Raw genomic sequence first — 22,633 nt, forward strand, 5'->3', positions numbered from 1 at the left:
CTACTGTCTAAAACTCAGAGAGGTATATAAAATTAAATTAGAGCTTGCTATAGTTTAGTACCGCACTTGCTATATATTGTGGAAAAAAGATTGAGAATATCTCTTATCTTTCAGTGACAAATGTAGAGAGCTAAAGTGAATCTCCTGTAGGAGAACAATAACGGTGTGCTCTCTTTTGAAAGTGTTCAAAGCAATCAACATTTTTGTTGTTTATAGTTAACAAAAAAACTTTAACTGTCATGGAGGTAGATAGTGGGAAAAGCATGGGTTAAAAAGAGATAAATTCACACCTATTCCAAAGTGTTTGGCTCAGCATTAGGGGCAAAGTTGCAAGTGGTGGAGGAAAAATGGAAACATAATGAGAGAGGACATCACTGGTACTGATCCTACTTGTACCTGTAGTACCTGGTAAATAGCGTAGGTGACACTGTTGCTCAAAGGGGTTGTGGAGATGGAGAGGAATATAAGTGTGTCAGCACTGTACAGAGAACTCAGTCACATCAGTCCCTGCCCCATTGGAGCTTACAGTCTAAATTCCCTAACACACACAGACAGAAAGAGAGAGACTATGGTCAATTTTGATAGCAGCCAATTAACCTAATAGTATGTTTTTGGAATGTGGGAGGATACCAGAGCCCCCATAGGAAACCCACAAAAACACAGGGAGAATGTACAAAATCCACACAGATAAGTCCATGGTTGGGAATTGAACTCATGACCCCAGCGGTGTGAGGCAGAAGTGCTAACCACTAGGCCACCGTGCTGGGTTAATATACCTTTGTAGTATGTTGGCTGGTCTATTAATAGATACAGACCAGGGGCCTGATTCATGTTACAATGCAAGGGGTGCTAACTAGTTTTCTGTTTTCCACATAAGTTAAATACTGACTGTTTTTTCATGTATCACACAAATACTTGATAACTTATTTGTACACTGAAATGTAAAGTTGATATTTGTGTGCTACATGAAAAAACTGTCAGTATTTAACTTATGTGCAAAACAGAAAACTAGTTTGCACCCCTTGCATTGTAACATGGTTTTGTCCAGGAGACTGAAATAAGATACCTCTTCATTTAAGATCCTTAATGAATCAGGCCCCAGATTCTAAACCTAGGGCTAAGGTAATGAATAAGATGGTTAATCAATGGTATATCTCTGAGTGGAAAGTTAAGACTCTTCCAGTCATGCTGCGTTCAGTCTTGTTGGAGGAACATTACTAATTGGAGAGGCAAATACAGAGAAGTTTGGAGTACACTTGCAGCCCTGCTTGGGGATCTTTATCATGAGATTTTTTTATTTGTTAGTGACTTGTAATTAGAAGAGAAATCTCCACCAGTAGCAGATATTAGTGTTCTGTAGAGATTTTGCCCTATATATCCTCTCACGTCATGAGTCATGGGTTATATGTTGGCAAAAATGTGCAAGTTCACACTTGAAAGGGAATGAGCTGAATTTTCTGGACTGCTGTTTAAAAGACCTTACCATGGAATGCACAGTAGCTAACTTTTAGATATTTTGTGTTTCAGCTCTTGCAGACATAACACCTGAGCTGACCTGTGGAATCAATGACATGAAATCTTCATTTCATAAATGTCAGCTGAAAAGTCTGAACTTTAATGTCAGTAGTATTGCTCTGCAGGACAGCAGCTGCTTTGGATTTCAGGAAGACCCAATCTCAAACACATTCTCTGTATTGTCACCACTTCAAGCAGGACGATGTGGACTTCAAATAAGTGTATGTAGTATTATTTAAATCAATTTATATGATATTTTACTCAATATTTGAAAATGCCCTAGAGGGCAATTAGAGGAATATGATAATTAAAAAAAAAGTTTTTGGTTCTGGCTTCCTTCTGGTTCTAGTTACAATAGGTCACAGGTATTATTCATTTTCATTGCCCCTATTCTGTTTTTGGCAGCCGAAGAGAATCTCACATAATCATTCAGCTCTATGGAGAGGTGCTGTGCAGTGCACAAGGGCATCTGTACAAGATGGATGTCGGAGAAAAGACGGGGATAGTAAAGCATGTATTACTTTATCCCATTGAATGAATGATGTATGCACCAGTGCTAACTAACCAAGATACTTAATATAAACAAGAAAAATCCTGTCCCTGTTAGTATAGTAGCTAACATGCTAATCAGTCTCAATAGCATGCTAGTCTCTCCACTTGCTCATCAAAATACAAACACAGTAGAAATGATGCATTATAATTAGTCTTTGAAAAAAAAACTATACACAAAATATATTACATCATTATTCTATAATAGTCATTTATATATTGTATTTTTAATTGTTGTTTGAATTTTCTTTGCTGAGCTTAATACTTTTAAATACTTCATTATATTTACTTATAGGGCCTGATTAATTAAGGGACGCATACTGAGCACAATGTGCATTTTTATAAAAACGCACGTAAATTGAGTATCGCGTGTCCGCATTCAACAAAGAGCGGATGCTTAGATACATGTAGTGATGAATATGGGTGAAGGTCTGTTCTGCTCTACTGGACAATACACTGCAGGATACGTCCAATACCTATGTGGAATATAAGCTCACAAAAGAACGCACAGAAACAAACCCACATTCAACTAATGTCACCTGTTAATAATATAGGCATTAATGATAAAACATTAAAAAATAAAAAAAATACGAATTTTCATAATTTTTTCCCCACAAAATACATTTATTAGGATGTTATGAATGTCTACTGTTCATAAAATATTTTTTTTACATTTGCTCCTGATTGCAAACACATGTTATAGCATACATCATCATCACCAGTAATTGGCACTTAGACTAGATCTGTAACTGGAGCAAGAGATATGTCTGAAAAACATGTACCCGAGAGATGCCCAGAGCTTGAATTGGACGTTGCTGCTTGTGCCCGATTTTGACTCACCATGACTGTACATTGACTACAGACATACTCCCCTTCCCTGTCCTGTTTCCTCCCTGTAATCATAGACTTAAGTGTCCTTTGTGCTTGAAGATGCATTGAACGTTGCTGCGTTCTGTCGCGTATGGTCTGGTTCTGGGCATGCCTAGAGTAATTGTGGGGATTATACGCACAAAACCGCTGTTTATGTCCCTTAATGAATCAGGCTCATAATGAGGATCACTTAATACCACTATGGCGCAATGCGCACAAACCTGTCTTAACCCATAGTTACCAATCAGGTGGTAGCATTCATTTTGTAAGCTGGGTAAAACGATAGCTATAATCTGCTTGGCTACAATTATTGCTATTATTATTAACCTTTATTTACAGGGTGCCACATGAGTTCTGCAGCGCCGTGCAGAGGGAAACAAGATAGTACAATGGTTTAACATTGAAATTGCACAATACTGCTAAATAAGCACATTGCCTGTTTATATAAGGTTCTAAATGGTTATATTTTTATTTTCTATATAGAAAAATGGAACACATGCAATATATCAAAACACTCTGTATATTGCAATGGAATCTACTGGGATAATCCAGAGAAGTGAGGAACTGACTGTAACAATGACTTGTGCATACCCGCTCGACATGCTGATCAGTCTGAACACAGTTGTCAATCCACTATTTAGGTAACTCAGTTGCCCCATCCCCTCCCTCGTACACCATATATCCTTTGATATAGCTAATGGAGGCATCAGAGGTCGTTTTACCTTATGTAAAAATATTTTGTATGTATTTATAATTATCTTGTATTATCTATAGTTCCACAAATATCAGTATTGGCGGAACTGGACAATTCAAGGCACTCATGGCTCTTTACCTAGACAGCAGCTACATAACTCCATATGAAGGATCAGAAATTGTGCTGTCATCTGCGTCTATTCTGTACATCGGTGTTTTTATTCAGGGTGGAGACGATTCTCGGTATACCGTGGTGATGAAAAACTGCTATGCAACGCCAACATCAAGTCCTGATGATTCTGTGAAATATTACATAATCAAAGACAGGTAAATACAGAAAGTAGATCCTTGTAAATGAAACAGATAGTTAAAGTGCAACAAATTATAGTTTCATACAATTATAGTTTGGAGATGTAAAAACACATATTTTACTGCTGTTTGGTCTGTACATAACGCTGAGTATAGTGTTCTTGGATGTGTGTTTATACTATAGGTGGATTCTCTTGGGATGATGCATAGATATAGCGTAATGCAAACTTTACAAACACAATATGGAATGCATCTCATGAAACAGTGAGGCAAAAGTGGAAGTGATAGATTGTATTGCTGTAACTTTGCACTTCTGTGAAAGACCCTGCTCTGCCACCACATTCGATTTGTTCGATCAGGACACCAATTGTATTTAATATTCTATTCCCAAATATTTCATGCGATTAGTTCTTACTGTAAGGTTGTAAAGCGCATGTGTGATAGGTAGCCCTGCATGAAATGTTCATACATCCTAAAAGACTTTCATTGCCATAGAAATAATTTTGGTCTTAAAATACATCTTTGCTGCCAGCCACAAATGCTCCTTCATTTCACATAAATAAATAATATTGTTACTTTTTGACCCATATATCCTGTGATAAATACAAGTAATAAGGGTAGCGAGATTTTCAACTTTATCAGCCCCCCTTTCACTTAAAGATAGCTGGTATTCGGTTGCCCAGAGCCATAACTAGATATTTTAATGTCCTGGGAGAGAGAGAGAACATGGTCAGAGAGTGATAGTTGGCACTGCCAGATGGGCATGGCCAACATAATGTGGGGGTGTGGCTAGCCCTCTATTCTAAATGTCTGAACATCTTGTGTCACAGGTACTGTGATCTCCAACACCGCTCCACACAATGGCCAAATTTACTATGCAAATAAATGTAAAAGAATTCTGCCTGTCTGCATTGCGTCCAGGAACAGGTGCCATTGGGCAATTAAGTGCAGGGCCCTGTTAAAATGCGTTGACCTTTGGCACAGGTGTATGGCAAAAAGCAGACAGCTGCAATGTTCCGCTCAGCCTTCCACCCAGGGCGACCGCCAAGGTTTCACCACCATAGTTACGGCCCTGCAGTTGACACCAGTATTAGAGCAATGGGCTGGGGTGTGTATTAAAGTACACCTATCATGGTTAGCTGAGGGTAGAATCAAGCTGGGTGAATTCCAATGACTGAGAGCCAGGGATATGAAACATAGAATAGTTAGAGTTAAAGGCTAGGGAGGAAGAGCTCTGATTAGACACAGGAAAAGAAAGTGTTACAAAAAAACAGAAGAATGACTTGTGAATAAACCTTGTATAATGAATACTATATACAGATTTCATCATAACCCCATTGGATAAATTCTATGTATTTTTATGAGGTTAGAATACCTTTACGTGATGTTTTATGTTTGTTTATTTTGCTTTACTCTACTTTGTGCACTATAATTGTTGATGTTCGCACACACCCTATTCCCTGTAGATCTTGGCTTGTAATTATGTAAATCTTCATATTAGTATCTATAATGTAGCACCAGTATTGTATTTCATTTTGGATTGTATTTGCACTTCTAGCTGCCCAAACAAACAAGACTCAACCATCAGTGTATTAGAAAACGGTGTCTCAAGAAAAGGTCGATTATCTGTGCAAGTTTTTAAATTTGTTGGCAAATATAACTATGTCTACCTGCACTGCGCTATAAGTCTATGTGATGTTACTGCTGGATCATGCACACCTGTAAGTACGAATTACACATTTTCATTTTATCCAGTAGTGTCTGGTTTGGCTGGAGAGTAAAAAAAATCTATTCACCTATTTTTTGAGATCTGTATTTCACTTCAAAATTAAGAAAAAACATGTGAGAAAATGAAATGGATCTTTAAGTTTGTATACACGAGTTAGAAAGAGGACCACTAGCAGCTTTTTCAAACACAGCATAAATTATACAAATACAGATTGTATTGATAACTGAGAATTTTGATTATTTAAGATGTGAGGAACAGGCTAGCTCCAAGTAACCATAGAAGGATACAAGACTTTAAAAACAAAGCACTGTACAGTATAATCCATATACATATTTTGTAACCATACATCAGTGTACTAGTTACTTTAGGTACTTTAAAAGAACCACAGACAATTTAATTGCTGATAAATATAAATGTTTCCTATGTTGTACTACATATTCCATATACAACAATGTAAATAAATTAAGTTGAAACTATAATTTGCAGTATGTCAACCAAAGAAAGTCCAACATTAAGCAATTTATTTAAATATACTTGGGTACAGTATATTACTAATTTTTTTAACCAACATGTAGCATGAATGAAAAATCGGGTCATTAGGGTAAAAAATATATCTGGGTATTTAAAAACAGAATGCATTTTTCCATCATAATGAAATTATTCCATCTATTGCAGTCATGCTCTGGAATTGGATCCAGAAGTGCAGCATCTGATGAAAGCTATCAGTTGAGCTTAGGTCCAATAATTCGTAAAGGTATGTTTCCAAGTTATGAGAGAAAAATAAATAAAATAACTTAAAAGGATATTCTTTTTAAAATAAGTCATAATGAAGTCATATACACAGATTATGATTTTACTATAGGACAGTGGATGTTCAGAGGGCACAAATGATAATTCAGTTATATGCAATGTAATTAATCACAATATCTTAGTGATATGACCATCAGTAGAAATATGCCATTATTATACTGTACCTATAAACAGTAATACCCACTTATATACCTACTAGCAGTGGTCGAAGTGGAAATTCAGAAGTGCTGGTACTGAACTTTAACTTTGAAAATGAATGGCAGGGGCCTGTGGGCCGCCTAGGCCCCCTGAAGATTTAGGAGTTTTCATATCTCTATAATATTATAATAAAACTTTCAAAAATAACTCCATTATAACTTCCATTTTACCCTTTATCTTTCCCTTATCTGTTTCTGTTCTCTGTTCCTATGTGCCCGTATCTTCATTGATGTATCCCCCTCTCTCCCTTCCTCCCTGCTCTCCCCTTTGCCTCACATCCTGCTTCTCTTACTCCTCCCTTACTCCTTGATTTCTCTATCTATACCTATAAACTCCTATTATTCTCACTAATGAATTCATACTTTTTGCCCCTCCATCATCACACTGTGCCCCTTCCTTCATCACATGTTTGTCCCTTCCTTCATCACACTGTGCCCCCTCATGATCACACTGTGCCCCCTCCTTTATAACATTGTGACCCCTCATGATCACACTGTGCCCCCTTCTTTATAACATTGTGACCCCTCATGATCACACTGTGCCCCCTCCTCCATCACATATTTGTCCCTTCCATCATCACACTGTGCCCCCTTCTTTATTACATTGTGACCCCTCATGATCACACTGTGCCCCCTCCTCCATCACATATTTGTCCCTTCCATCATCACACTGTGCCCCCTTCTTTATTACATTGTAACTCCTCATCATCACAATGTGCCTCCTCCTTTATCATACTGTGTCCCCTCCTTTATCACACAGTATCATCTCTTCATTACACATTCTTTGCATCTATTTTTTTCTCTTCCTCTTCTTCCTTTCTTTGGTCTTCATCATGCTCGACAGTCAGTGAGAAAGGAACAGTAATATACTTATTAGTAGTAATATGTTATCAATGTGCCCTCAGGTACTACTCAAGAACTAATATGCTATGAAAGAAGTTTATCAGTTTAATCATCCATTTCTTAGCCAATCCTGCCTTCGTGTATAGAAATTAGAGGCCATATTCAACAAAATCCAATTCAAAATATTCACCCTCAAATACAAAGCCCTCAACACCACCCCTTTATATATTTCAAACCTCATCTCGAAATACTCTCCCTCTTAGATCTACTGTACCTCTGTCATTTGCTTCACATCCTGCCTGATAAAACATTCTCACTCCTGCCCCCAAGACTTCTCCCATTCTGCTACCAACCGATGGAGTTCCTCCTTACCACACCTGATCAGACTGTCGCACAGCCTTCAAATCTTAAAATGCTGTCTGAAAACTCACTACATTACTAGTGTCTACCCTACTCCCATCTGCTCACACTGGTGCACTCGCTACTGTCACATTCTCCATTCTGAGCAACACTCGCTCCTCTTTTCTCAGCTGGTCCCATTTCTGTCTAGATTGTAAGCTCTCTTATGTGCAGGGCCCACCTTACTCTTTGTTATAATGTCTGAACTTATTTTGTCTTTCTTGTATGTCCCTGTTTTATCTATTTTCTGTTTTCTAGACTGTTTAATGGCTATTGAGCACTGTAGCACCTTACACATCAACAACCATTTTAATAATAAAAATAACTATTCTACTACATATGTTTCTTAGGTAGTACATATTATTATCTTTGATATATAAAACGTTGGCTACTATGCAGCGCCGTACACTGAGGGGACAGTAAAACAAATGACACAAACAAAAGGTAAATATGTCCCTGTCCACATGAGCTTACAATAGATTAGAGGGTTTGGGGACACCTGATACATAAGGAAACAGAATAGCAATTGCTACAGGAGGGGAAAGTTTGTGTTGTTATTACAAGGCAGAGCATGATAAGCTGCTAATAATAATGCAGTCCTTAGTGTTTGTTACTGTTTATTTTTGGTGGGGAACTACTTTAGCTTATGTTAAAGTGCGGTCAGAGGTGGAACTAGCGCGCTGTGGGTCCTGGTGCCTGGAAGCGAGGGGGAGGGAACCAGGGCTCACAGCTCACTAGTTCCGACCCTCTGCATCTGCCGTGCAGCGGGCCCCATTATCTCCATGGGCACTTGTGCAGTGCACCTGCAGCACAATTGGTAGTCCCGCCACTGAGTGCGGCTCCCTGTGGCTACTTCCATTATTAGCAGCACTTTGTAAACTGCTAGATATTTATTCTGACTTTTGACTGTTCTCATAAATGTTGCTATTTTTCATGAAAAAATGTATTATTTTCCAGATTTATCTTCTCCACCTTCAGGCTCTGTTGGTAAGATTGTCTACTGACATTTTGTATAACTGGAGAACATTTATTTAAATTTTGTTATCTTTGAATTGTTGGAACTAAATAATATTAAATAATGTTATATTCTTCTGTATAACAATATTAAACTGCCATTGAACTAACTTCATACACAACAGTTGAATGGTGGCACTAGTCTAGTTTCCACCTCACCTTCAGACAGTATTGATTTTTGGTTTGCACATCCCGTGCTGCAGTTCAAGCTAAATTCATTGCATTATTTCTCTGGTTTGTTTCTGTGCCTGTTAGACATGTCTTTATACCATCTAGTGTGGTCTATTTTCATTGTCATTGAAGGCTATACAAAGCAAATCTGTGGATTCAATATGCAATACAACATGCAGAGTTGAACTGTGTCATATCCAAGGGCAACAATAATAAATCACTGTGCCTCGTAGTTATAAATCTCTATAACACAAGGAAGAAGGAAAGGGAGAGTAATATACTGTACATAGTAATAGGTGCACAAGAGCATGTATAAAATAATACATTAAGGTTCCTTGCTGGTAGTATTTTTTTTTTTATTTTTTTTTAATCAAAGCCTGTGGAAGTGTTTGATAAATAATTTTACAGGTGTCAATATATTATTACATTAAATATAATGATCAGTTTTGAACATTTATTGTAGCTAGGTGTTACAAATTGAAATAGCTGTGTAAATAGGGTCTACAAGGTTATGAAGCGAATGGGATTCCATTCATGAATGGCTTGTAATATAAATATTTTATATGCTCCTGAGAAATACGCTGCAATTATTGTCTTCGAAGTTCTCCCATTGCAGCTTTGAGGGAGCTGTGATTATAAGGCAAGACCAGCATTCTTATGAATAATGCCAGCAAAATCTGTTACCTAGAGCCTGGATTCTCAAAGTGAGGCTGACCTAGAGAGAAATGCCCTTTCTCCAAGAGTTACTTTAGAGGTTTTCAAAAGGTCCTTCAGTTGGTTACATATAACTAAATGTATTAATAAAGAATAAATGGCACAAAATTAATCAGTAGTGACATTTTTAAATCCTTTAAATGCTTGGTATACTTTTGTTAAAATTAAGAGTACTTTAAATACATTTACATACATTACATAACACATGATGTGCTACATATTGCATATTGGTCCAGCCAGATTGCAAAGGCAAAAAGTGTTTATATTATCCAGTCACATTGCAATGTTGATCAAAGGGTTGTTGTCTTGTGTTAACTGTGCATAGGGTTGTAATGGTGAGTTTTCAGAGAAGCTTGAAGGTTTAAAAACTAGAGGAAACTTTTATTGTGCGAGGGATACAGCCCTAATAAAGGCCTGTAACCGCGAATGGGAACATGTAATGAGTGTGGATGAGAGACACAGATCTTGTGCAGAAGAAAGGTGTCTAGTTGGGAGATATGTAAGACAAATGAAGAGATGTATGTTGGTGCAGTTTTGTTGATGGTCTTGTATTACACAACAATATATTTCTACCAAGACTTTAAGCTGAACACATTCAGGATTCAGCACCTTTGGCATTACCAAATTTTACCTTTACCACTTGACTTTTCTACCAGCACATACATCAACATATCATTATTGTGATTTTCTTGTGATATTTTACTTGCACTGTAATCGACATTTTGTATTATACATTAACACCAACACTTTGTAATCTGCATGTTCCATTGTGTACAACACATAGCCCATCCCTACTTTTCCAATGGCACTTACTACTTACTGACACCCTGAACCCTTGGGAATCTCTACTTGGGAATATTATTAATTCTGTTTTTGAGAGATTGAGTTTTAGTTGGCGAGAGGACATCCAAGATGACATGGCAGAAAGACAGTCAGTAACCCAGACCAGCACAGATGGTGAGAGTTTAGGAGAGGATAGATAAATCTGGGTATCATCCGCATAGAGATGATAATGAAATGCAAAGGAGCTTATTCGTTTTCCAAGAAAAGTGGTATACATAGAGAACAACAGAGGACTTACTGAGCCTTGTGGTACTCCAACTGATAAAGGAAACAGAAAGGAGGTGGATTCAGATGATTTAACACTGAAAGAGCAATTAAATAGGTAGGATGAGAACCAGGATAGGATAGTTTCTTGAAGACCTAAAGATTGTAGCATCGGTATGAGGAGAGAGTGGTCAACAGTGTCAAATGCAGCAGAGAGATCCAGGAGAATTAGAAAAGAGTAATGGTCTTTAGATTTAGCAGTAATCAAATCATTGACAACCTTAGTCGACGCAGTTGACGCGGTCCCTGTATAGTGGAATAAAAGCCTGACTGAAGAGGATCCAATAGGTTGGTTGCAGAAAGGAAGCATGTGAGGCGAGTGAAGGCAATTCTCTTGAGGCGCTTGGAGGGGCATGGGAGCTGAGAGATGGGACAGTAATTTGAGAGACAGTTTGGATCAGAATTCAGGTTTTTATGGATTTTGTGTGTTTCCTAAAGTGTGAAATTGAAATCCCATGTTGCAGTTCATGGCTATTGTGCTTTGCCAATCAAATTATCATGCTCACTTTCTGGCTAAAGATACTACTAAATTGGCAGAATCTGTAGTATTAAGTAGACCAGAGATGCTGCTCTGTGTATTAAAAAACCCTCCTCCTCAATTCTTCAATTAGCCCCAGCACTAGACAGATAGAGGTTGTTTCCACTATAATAGAGACACCATAAACTTGGATTCCCCTTCTATAGAGAACAACAGACCTAGGCTGGTAAGCACAAGACTAGTTCCTCAATGAATGGAAGGGTGGGGCACAAAAAGCAGCATGCACCCCCTCCCTGATGTGAGCAGCCACATGCTGAAAAGCACTGGGGCTCTTCTAAACACCTCTGGGATGTGGGAGCTGAAGTAATTACCAATATTGGGACCTTTGGAGTGGTAACATTGTTACCCTAGTGATCCAGTGGTACCTATAATCTATATTTAATGATGTGGTAAATGAGGGTACTGGGGATTTTTTTATTCAATTAAGTTTTACTTTGGTATAACGATCAGAGATTTTAGAGCGTTCAGTCCATTTTTTTCAGAACAATTGGTGGGTGGCAGAGATGGTTCTCCAGGGGTCTCAATGTTGTTAATTAACCTGACCTCACAGCCAATGGAGTTTGGGAGGAGCCCCAATGCATGTCAGCAAGGGGCTTGGAGGGGGCACACCCATCGGGCCCCATCCCATGGAGGCATAGATCCTGCTCTGAGCAGCCTGGGGATGGTTTTTATTTTAGCAGGAGAATCCCATACTGGCAGTCTCCCTGTTATAGCGGAAAATAACCCATGCTGTCTAGAGCCTAGAGCTTGGGTATGAGGATGCTGCTGATTCGCTATTTTTAAATTAAATGAGTTGTTTTCATTATTTATTATTGCAAACATCTGTCAGTCAGTGCAAAGTGCAGTTCTCACCGTGGCCTCATATAATCTCAATCATTCAACAGTAAACCATTTGGTTAGCCATTATATTACAATAATAATAATAATAATAATAATAACATTATGCGTAGGGAAATCTTATTGCATGAGCTACACAATAGCAGAATGCTCCAGTGTTAGTGTCCAGCATATAGCATCAATAGCTCATCAATTCAGACCAATAAGACAACTTTTGCACTGAAATGAATGGGTCGTAACTGTGTTATTCCAAAATCTGTGATATTCTAAGATGCTCCCCAAATCCCTAAAACCTATATGTATATGTAACTTGATCTTTCTTCTGAATCTGTCTATATTGAGCCAAAAAAAGTTGTAATAACCATTATGTGCTATAATTCAACTGATGAAAAAATATTTTTTTATTTTTCAGGCATACGTGCTTCCTGTGCTCTCATTGGCCTTCTTCTCCTTCTGCTGGCGAAAGCTCCATTGTTTTAACATTTCTATCACAGCAAATGTTTTACATTATATGCATTCATGCTATATATAATCTATATTCTTGCTGTTCTTAAAATGGAATCAAATGTTAAGAGTGGTTTGTGTGATTTTTTGGTGTAACATATTTCTGACATGTATTGGTCTCTGAATCGCATTTATTCTCACTGGCTATATTACCAGGGAAAACAAAGTAATTATGTCTTATCAGCAATGTTCCCTCTAAACTGAGAAATCCAGAAAGAGTTAAAGGGCAATCTAATGAAGACTGGAGAACTGCATTCGCTGTGTTCAGGATTTTTCATAGAAAGTTACATTTTAACACTATCATTTTCATTTTAGAGGGAATAGTGCTTCTCTCTACTACTAAAACAATGGTCCCCTTGGCTTTAAATGGACAGAGGTGGCTTAGAATATTCTACGTGAGAGATTGACAGTCCTCAATTTATATTACACATTACACACATCTCTGTTGAAATCATGTAATTGAGGTTCAGTTTACTCACCCCTCTTCATATTGTACATACTATAAGATAAACTATCTGGTATAGCTCTTAAGTCTATTAGCACTATTGTGTTAAGTAAGGTAATATCTTTGGACAACTCATTCTTAAATAATCATGCCCTTATGTAACAAATGGGATCCCCCTCCAGGAACCCAAATGCTAGCTGAATTGGAGAGCTTCTTTTTGCCATGGAACTCAGTTCATCCATATTGTTTCAATAGAGCAGTACTTTTTAAAGTATCATTGTGTCTTTACATTGTGCCTGGAATAAAGCCAACATATACCCCAAAATGTCTCTGTGTTATTCTTGTATCATTATGAGCACCAGAAATACCCTTTATATGAGATCCTGTGAATCGTAGTTGCAGTTGTCTGGCTTTGTGCCTTGTCAAATTACAACTGTATTGGGGAAGTGCAATTCAGAGTGATATCATAGTGCTGTGTGCAATGATTGTGGCAATAATCTACAATTGACATAGTCCATTAAATACAACCATTCATAAGTGGCACTAAACACTGTGGGGGGAACTCAATAGTCCGCAATGTGCTGCGGAACATCGGCACAATGTTCAGCTGCATATATTTCCAGCTACTACAGCACCCCAACATCACAGATTTTTCTGAGCACCTCTATGGGGTGCGAGAAAAATATGAGATGTTGCATCACCACGGAATTCCCTCGCGACCATTCCGGAGGCACTCCGTGGAACATCGCAATCATCACAAGTGTATTCCCCCCAAGGTATCTGTATCTCCATTGTAACATTTTTGTCAAGCTGCCTGTATCCTGCTTGCATCAGCTAGTGTTTGAATTATTCAGATAACCAACACCTGCAGAGAAAGTCACACAAAATGGAGATTGAGTGAAGGCGGGCCACACAGTCTCAATGCTGCATAGCATGGTCTGCCAAACTACATTAACCTACACTACACAATATTATTTCAAAGGACCTCAGAGGTACCATTTTGTGCTGGGGAAATATGTATAGTTGCCCCATAATTTAAATTGCAGCTCACCTGGGAAAAAATGTTTTCCATTTATGTGACTTTGTGTCTGCTTTTTTGTGCAAAAATGGTGTCTATGTAATAAAATTGGTTATGAATTTGTAGATAACCATACATTTTGATTTATAGATCTAATTGAGTAACTGGCAACTGTTGAGTAAAATACATTGGAAGTAGTAGAGAATGTTTTTTAATATGAATATAAATTACGTGCTATTTAGCTGTCTATAAACTTTTTTGTACTTTTGGTAGTGAAGTTGAACTACTGTACTTGAAGCGGGTTGGTATAATGCTGTATTTTTATGCTGTGGTCGAACTCCATACTGGCCAGCTCATAATTTTTGACTATTTTTTTTGTTAAAAGTTGTCAATCAATGCCTGACACTAATGTAACCACTAACATTCAAATGGTGCAAAAGGGACATTTTAAGTTTAAAGCCCAAGGGGACCTCAGGCCACGTTGCAAAATTTTCTGCATCCAGATATGGCCTGAGGACTCGGCAGTAGAAGTCATCCCAAGGTACGATTTGAGCCAATCATGTTCCCACCCCTTTAACATTTGTTAGACACACACTCATGCAGTATAGCAGAAATTTGGATACAAATTATAATAAAACAATTTACAAAAAGTGAACAAACAAACCTAAAACAAAGTTGCAAATACCACACAGCACTAATATGTAATAATAAAGAGGATTGATTCCAGTTAAAAAAAAACCAGGAGCTAGACAAACACTTTTAAGAGTCATAAACAGTTTGCCCATTCAGATCTATACATTACACACATAACAATGATAGTTTTAAGTGGACAAGGGAATTTTTATCAAAAAGAAATACTGTCGCTCTGTAAGCAGTACACAGAGGAGATTCATACAGTATACTACTCTATTACTTTCCAAATTAATAACATGTAGTCCTATGCCCATGTATTCTGAAACAAATGTCAAGTATGTGTTCTGTAATAATAGGAATATAATCTGACTCGCTTCAACTATTGCCTTAGAAGATCTCCCATTTTAGCTCTGTAAGAAGCATTTAAAGGGCTTGGTCAGAATTAATTTTCATGATGCTAAATCTGTTACCTAGAGCCCAGGTTCTCAACATCTTAAGCTGGGTACACACTACAGATATTTCGACCAACTTTTTATGCCGAGCGATTTTACATGCGATCGATAGTCCGATCGCTCGGTCCATGGACTGCATACACACTAGCCTTGTTTAGGACGAAAAAGGTAAGAGCGGACGTCCCTTTAGCGACTTTTTACAGCCATGTTGTTGTGAACAATGATTTTAATTTCATACACACTGCAGCAACATTTGCGGGAAATGTAACGAGATACCAAAGGCATTAGCATAAAGGGGCAGAGCTTTCGCTAAAGTTAACACCCAAAGCTGCATAAAAAGAGAAGACTACACTGTCTCTTCATTCATTTCTATAAAATAGAAGTTTAGTAATATACATTTAATTTAGAAAAACATCTAACTGCTAAAGTGCAATGCAATGAATATTCCCTAATAATAAAATCCCTTCGTATGTAATGGAATGCTCCATTCTCGGCGTGCATCATCGCTGATTGGTCCACACGTGGACGCGGATTCCGCACCACGTGTGATTTGTATTGACATCAAAAATTAATATACACACGCCCCCCAGTTCGAGGAAGTATCGGAGGATTGTCGTGGACCGGTCGGAAGTTTATACACACTGCACAGCGGAAACGAGATTGGAACGAAAATATTAAACGGTACGACCAACCAAATGAGGCGACAATCGTCCATTTGGGCAGACTTTCGACCATCGTGTCACTGTACACACTGACCCGACTTTTGAACGAGCAGTCGTATGTCGGCTGATTTAGCCGATTATTGGACGAAAACAGTGTAGTGTGTATCCAGCTTTACTCTTGCTCAGAACAGTGTGAGAACAACAAACAAAGGAGTGCCCTTGCCATAAGAGGTACCTTAGACTGAGGTCTGCTTCATTCTGTTAAATATAACTCAAAATAACACTAATGTAATATAATTCAAACTGACACAATTTACTAGTAAAGACTAAAACCTACAAAACTAATCAAAAGTAGCAATTTTGAAATATTTAAGTGGTTGGCATAAATTTCCTCAGATTAAGGGGTACTTTGAATACATTTCCACACATTTCTGTTAAATGAACACAATAGGTGTACTTGGAAAGATTTACCATAGTACATGTTAAAAAAAATTTATCACTTATATTTAGGGATGGGAGGAGCTGATAGTGATGTTACAATATGACATCACTTTCTCTGTGGGTGGTTTCATTAAACTTCTACATGCTTTTCCTTTAATCAAACAGTTGTTCTTGTATCATTATGAGCACCAGAAATACCATCTATATGAGATCCTGTAAATCGTAATTGCAGTTGTCTGGGTGTGTGCCTTGTCAAATTACAATTGTATTGGGGAAGTGCAATTCACAGTGATATCATAGCACTGTTGTGGCAGTAATCTACAATTCACATAGTCAATTAAAAACAATTGTGTTGTGTGTCACCCTTTCCAAATCCTTAACCAGCCCCAGCGCTAGAAAGGGACTGGTTTCCACAATTAAATGGAGACTACAATGTTGGATTCTCTTTGCCATAGTAAAAAACAAACACATGGTGGTAATCACTGGGCTTGTGCCTTTATGTGGTGGGGTGTCAAAGAACAGCCCACCAAGAGGCTAGCAGCCTTCTGCTGTAAAGCACTAAAACTCTTACCAGTCGCTGTGGCTTTTGAGACCTGAAGTGATAAAGATTAAGATTCCTAGAGTGGCAAATTTTCCACCACATTGGTCAAAGTATAATGAACACTGGTTCCCAAGACCCCTACACATTATGCAAATGAGTAAAAATAACAAACAAAACAAAACCCACATACACAATTGTAGGTGGACCTTTATTAAGAGTTTTTTTTTTTTTACTGATTTAGCCTTCATTGGATCAAGAAAGTACTCAATATTCACCACTTCATTAAATATAAAATAAAATAAGGGTTTTGGGGAGCTTTTAGTTAAATTAAACTTTTTTTTAAATTGTGCATGCTTATTTTTTAGTCTACTGGTATAATTGACATGGATTCCACCTTAAAAACATTGCCAGAATATGCTCTTATCCATCTTCTCATCATCTCCCGTCTTGACTACTGCAACTTCTTGCTATCTGGCAATACTGACACCCATATAGCCACAGTTCAAATCATCCTAAATGCTGTTGCAAGACTAAGCTTTTTTCTCTCACCGCTTCACATCTGCTACACCACTTTGCAAATCCCTACATTATTCACCCTTACCTAAAAAAGCCTTCAACAACACCACCCTTTCATACATCTCAAACCTCATATAAAAAAAATCTCCCACTCGCCCACTTAGATTTACCTTTGACCTGCGCCTTGTCTCATCTCGAGTAACCACCTCTCACTCACGCCTACAAGACTCCTCCCGTGCTGCTCCCTATATATGGAATTCTCTACCACGACCAATTTCCCTGCACTTAGATAGTTCTAGACTTGCCTGAATATTTACCTTAGTGTGGAATTCAATAATTTAAACATTAGTTCAGGATATTACTTTTCTGGGATTCAGCGTTCATCTTGATCTAATGGCTCCCCCGTGTCTGCCATGGTCCAGAAATGCTCTCCTTGTTCCTGCCAGCACCATGTTTTTGATAGTTTGTACGAAAAAATCTCAAAGGATGCTAGGAGAGTATTGCTAGACAATATTGCTGTTTGACAGACATTGGGCGTCTTCCCTCATTACTGCTAAAGTGAATTATTTTTACAAAGGCTACATGTTGTCCATTGACAGTAAGCTGAGGTCAAGAGCAAGGACAGTGTCTTCGAACCATACTAGACCCCCAACATTGAAAATTCAGTTCACTTTTAATTGGATTATTTAGTTAATATATCCCATACATTTTTGGCTAAATACTCGAGAGAGGAGCAGTGTTAATATTGAACCAGCCTTCCTGTTATCATGAAGCTGAATGATGAACAAAGCTTGTAAAAGTAAAAATTGTGTTTTCTTAAAATTCATTGTGACTGGTATAAAGGACAAGAAAAACCATGAACAACCTGATTTATCTGGTATGTGTATTTAATCTGCTGGGTCTTAGTACTGCATTGTCTATGATGCTTTTTTATTTTGCCAAGATCTGATTGTTTCAAGAAGAAGATGTCATAGGTGTCAACCTTCTGATTTAGGTGAGGAAATAAAGAGGGTCAATGAGAGTTTAGCAATCCCACAGATCTTGGCACCAAATACATGTGCTTACCGATAAAAATAGGGGCATTGTGCAAAAGTAGGCACATGACATCACAAAATAACATTTGCACTCTACTTTTGCCTTTTTGCAAATGACTCTTAATGCATGGAACTTAGCTGATTATTTTTGATGGAAATATAAAAACTAGAACAAACAGTGTATAACTTCACAAAGAGAATATTGTTTACATCCTATATATAAAATCTTAAAATATGTTTGTTCTTATTTAGTTTAATTAGGTTGTTTAGATTGTTGTTTAGATTATTCTGTCACGTAAACATGACAATACTGCTTTGATAGTCACAAATGACATGTTTTATAATCAACGTTTACAACCAATTCACAATTATCGTGGACAAGGTACTTTCATGTCTATAGACTGGTAAATTATAGGAACGGCATCTGTGATTTTAATGGTATAAAGGTTTAATTACCAAAAAAGGTATACGTGACGGTCAAATCATCTGAACTTTAGCAGGGAAAATTCTAGGTTTCCTTTTGCGCTATGCCCATAAAAATCCACACTGTAACACTGTACTTTGCTTAATAGTCCATGTCCACTAATTGAAAATATAATGATTTAAAAAATGCTGTTATTAATTTTTCTAACGTATTTATTTTAAAGATGTTAATAACCTATCTTGTGAACTGGAGATTTCTGATGACATGTATCACATGAGTTTGCAAAGACATTGGTCTGAATTCTCAAATCGCATTCCTTTTCCTCTTGCATAGAAAAATAACTTGGCAGACAAACCAATACTAAGGACAAAATAGCTGACTCTTAGTGCTTGAAAGAAGTTGGGATGTTCAAAAGTATTCAACCATTAAACTTCATACCACAGATTCGTCTTCCATGCACAAACCCCATTCGAACAGGCATAACACATCTCTTACCAACTAACAAATAAAACACAGACAACTTTGGCTTTGGCTAAATAGGTTATTAAATAAGCATAGACCTGGTGGTGGCGAGAGCATTTGCCTTCGGTGAACTAATAAAAGCTAAACCAAACAGTGTACGACCAGCCGGTCTACCACTGGTACCGGGACCTAGTCCCTTACGATTGGCCGGTGCTAAATCTGGCATAATAGTGACCACATCGCTTCTGGGCTCACGAATGAATTTCCGTACAATGCAGAACACCGGATCCCCGTACAGGGTAACCACGAACCAGGGTGCTTCGAAGTATGTGGTGGCATTATGCCAATCAGCGATAACACTGTACGCCTTAGTTGCCGACTGCAATAGCTCTCCCGCTTAACCTTACTTACTCTGTAACCTTCGAAACACATCACAAAAAAGAGGGTGGGTGGGAGGGGATTTCTGCGATGGAAGAGACCCCAGCATCCTTTGCGTGAGAATATATGGGCACACAAACCCAACCACTCCCACAGGATCCTATTGTCCGGAGATAACTAACAACTTAACCCTTTATAGGAAAGTGCTTTGTATTTGAACATGTGTATAAGTTTAAGGTCGTTTGACTTGATGTGCCTCACTTCACAAAGTCAGTTGAAAAATTAATAATGTTTTAATTTTTTTTTAATCAGAATATAAAAACAAATGAGTGTCTGTCTTATAACTTAGATAAGGGTGGTCTGACTTTCGTGATATGGGATATCTTTTCACTCACTGCAAGGTGATCTACTACCCTATTCATTCTTAATAAACTCAATATAACACGCATACAAATGTGGTTAATACATTTGAGCAATAAAATATAAATATGCAGCTAACACATATTTTATAAAACACACATGTAAACACACAGCTAATACATACATGTATTGAAAATAAACTAAACCAATTAAAGAGCTTGCCTATACCAAGTGCAGAATTCCCTTCTCTGCAGCACCTCACTCTGGTGCTCAAAAAGGTCACCGAAAACTTCCAGGTTTGTTTGCATCTGCCTGTAAGCTCAGACACAAACAGCCTCCAGCAGGGCGTTGACTAAGTATTTATGGGCATCATAGGAACATTTTCAAAGGGCCCCCTAAAAATACAACAGTGGTTGTCATGGATGATAAACACAACCAATGTGTTCAATTTATTATTTTTGATTGTGGTGATGTAGACAGCACAAGGAATGAGCGGCGTCCCCGTTCAACTGGCTGATGCCCCGTGATCTTCCAATACATTTCACTATTTAGCTTTTGATCACCCTTGACCAAGACAGTTACATAGAATGTAGGGAAGTAGTAAATTAACCATTTTCGGGCATTAATTACCTTGTGGCCCATGTCATCTGAATCATCTCAATGCCTTAAATGTGTGAGAGCAATTCATTTTACTTTTCTATTTCTATTATTGTGTTAAATTAACTATTTTAATTGATCGTTATCACCCAGTGACCCTTTATATAGTTTATTAAACAGTAAAAGTAAATCACAAGTTACAAATATAATAAGTACCTTAAATTTGATCATATAAAAAGGTTGTATAATGTTGTTTTCTAACCCTTACTGTATTCTACTTATAAGCATGTTTATAAATGAGAATGCATATATACCAACTAGAGATGTTCACTGCCCCCTGTGTCTTGGTTTTGGTTTTGAATCTGTATTAACTTTGTGTTTTGGTTTTGGATCTGTATTGACTTTGTGTTTTGGTTTTAGGAAAAACGCCCTCGCGATTTTCAGTTTTGGTTTTGGATATGTATTTTTTTGAAAAATTGCTAAAATCACATAATTTTGCTCCTTTTTTTCCTACATTATTTTAACCTCAGTAATACTAATTTCCTGTCATTTCCAGTCATTTTTGACCACCTCACAATATTATTTTCATACACTTTTGGACAAAGGCTGCAGCGACCTGGCTGGATGCTAAGCAACAACACAAACACACAGCAGTTCATAGCACATCTAGGAAACATTGTCACACAGCAGTAGCAGAAAAGAAAAATGGTGCAAGATGGAAATGTCCTTGAGACCTCCCACTCACCCATCCATATGTTAAATAGGGTTAACAAACTCACACAGAAACAGAAGGGGTAGCAAGTACAGTTTAACAAAGCAACCACTTCAGGGACAAGGAGTGCCACTTTTGTGTCTCAAGTGCATGGTTTGTTTGGGCCTCCACAAAACATGCTTACAATGGGCTTAAGGCAGCTAAGCTAACAGTGCTGTCAGGGAACTGTAAGTCTGCAGCAAGAGCCTGGTAAGAGCAATGGCACAAACACACAGCAGTTTATATCACATCTAGGAAACATTGCCAGTACCACACAGCAGTGTCAGGAAAGAAAAGTGGTACAAGATGGAATTGTCCTTTTTGAATCTTAAAAAGGACATGCACAGTTTAACAAACCAAGCACTTCAGCAACAAGGAGTGACACTTTTTGGCTGAAGTGCTTGGTTTGTTTGGGCCCCCCACAAAACAAGCTAACTATAGGCTTAAGGCAGGTAAGCTAACAGTGCTGTCAATGAAATCTACAGTGGCAAGATGTTGTTGTTGTCATCATCTTCAGCCTCATCCTCACCCTCATCAGTGTGTACATTATCCTCACACAATATTAGTTAATCTCCGATGGAATCCACCATTACAAAAGTCTCTGTACTTTGATGTAATTGCTGGTACACGCCTTCCTTGTGGAATTTATAGTTCATTTTGATGAACATAATCTTTTCCACATTTTTAGGAAGTAGCCTCCTATGCCAATCACTGACAAGGTCCCGGCGAGTCGAGTGCATGGTTCTCCAAACTGCCTTTGGAGACCCATATACTTGACTCTCCGGCTCGGTACTTGACTCGGCTCAGTACTCGGATTGCCTAATTAGTTTGGGGGGAAGGGGGCTCAGCTTTTAAAAAACCGAGCCTGAGTATCCCTAATACCAACAAACTTGCTTTGAAAAAAATTCATGTATTTTAATGTATGGGCCGGTCCAATAGTGGGATACTTTGGGCTGCGTCACTGGGCTGCTTGCATTTTTTTTCTTTTAAATGTTTCTAATATGCTGCTGAGCTGCGTAACCCCTCCCCACTGAGATAAAATTTGCCAGCCAACCCTTGCCCATTGGCAACATTTGAAATGTCTATGGCAATTTAGCCCTTTTGGAGTTTTAGACAAAAA

The 22,633-nt window shown here is 37.9% G+C and overlaps 1 protein-coding gene across 1 annotated transcript in view; it reads left to right on the top strand.

Moving 5' to 3' along the window:
* Positions 1-22,290, top strand: part of LOC142098489 (uromodulin-like) — a 36,129-nt gene extending 13,839 nt beyond the window's left edge. Inside the window, exons 9-14 of the mRNA XM_075181333.1 lie at positions 1,528-1,736; positions 3,418-3,575; positions 3,709-3,954; positions 5,495-5,657; positions 6,341-6,419; positions 22,202-22,290. Coding sequence (XP_075037434.1) covers positions 1,528-1,736; positions 3,418-3,575; positions 3,709-3,954; positions 5,495-5,657; positions 6,341-6,419; positions 22,202-22,290 — 944 coding nt within the window. The remainder of the gene's footprint in view (positions 1-1,527; positions 1,737-3,417; positions 3,576-3,708; positions 3,955-5,494; positions 5,658-6,340; positions 6,420-22,201) is intronic.
* Positions 22,291-22,633: the final 343 nt, after the last annotated feature.

This window comes from Mixophyes fleayi, chromosome 7, assembly GCF_038048845.1.
Source record: "Mixophyes fleayi isolate aMixFle1 chromosome 7, aMixFle1.hap1, whole genome shotgun sequence".
Classification (NCBI taxonomy): Eukaryota; Metazoa; Chordata; class Amphibia; order Anura; family Limnodynastidae; genus Mixophyes; species Mixophyes fleayi.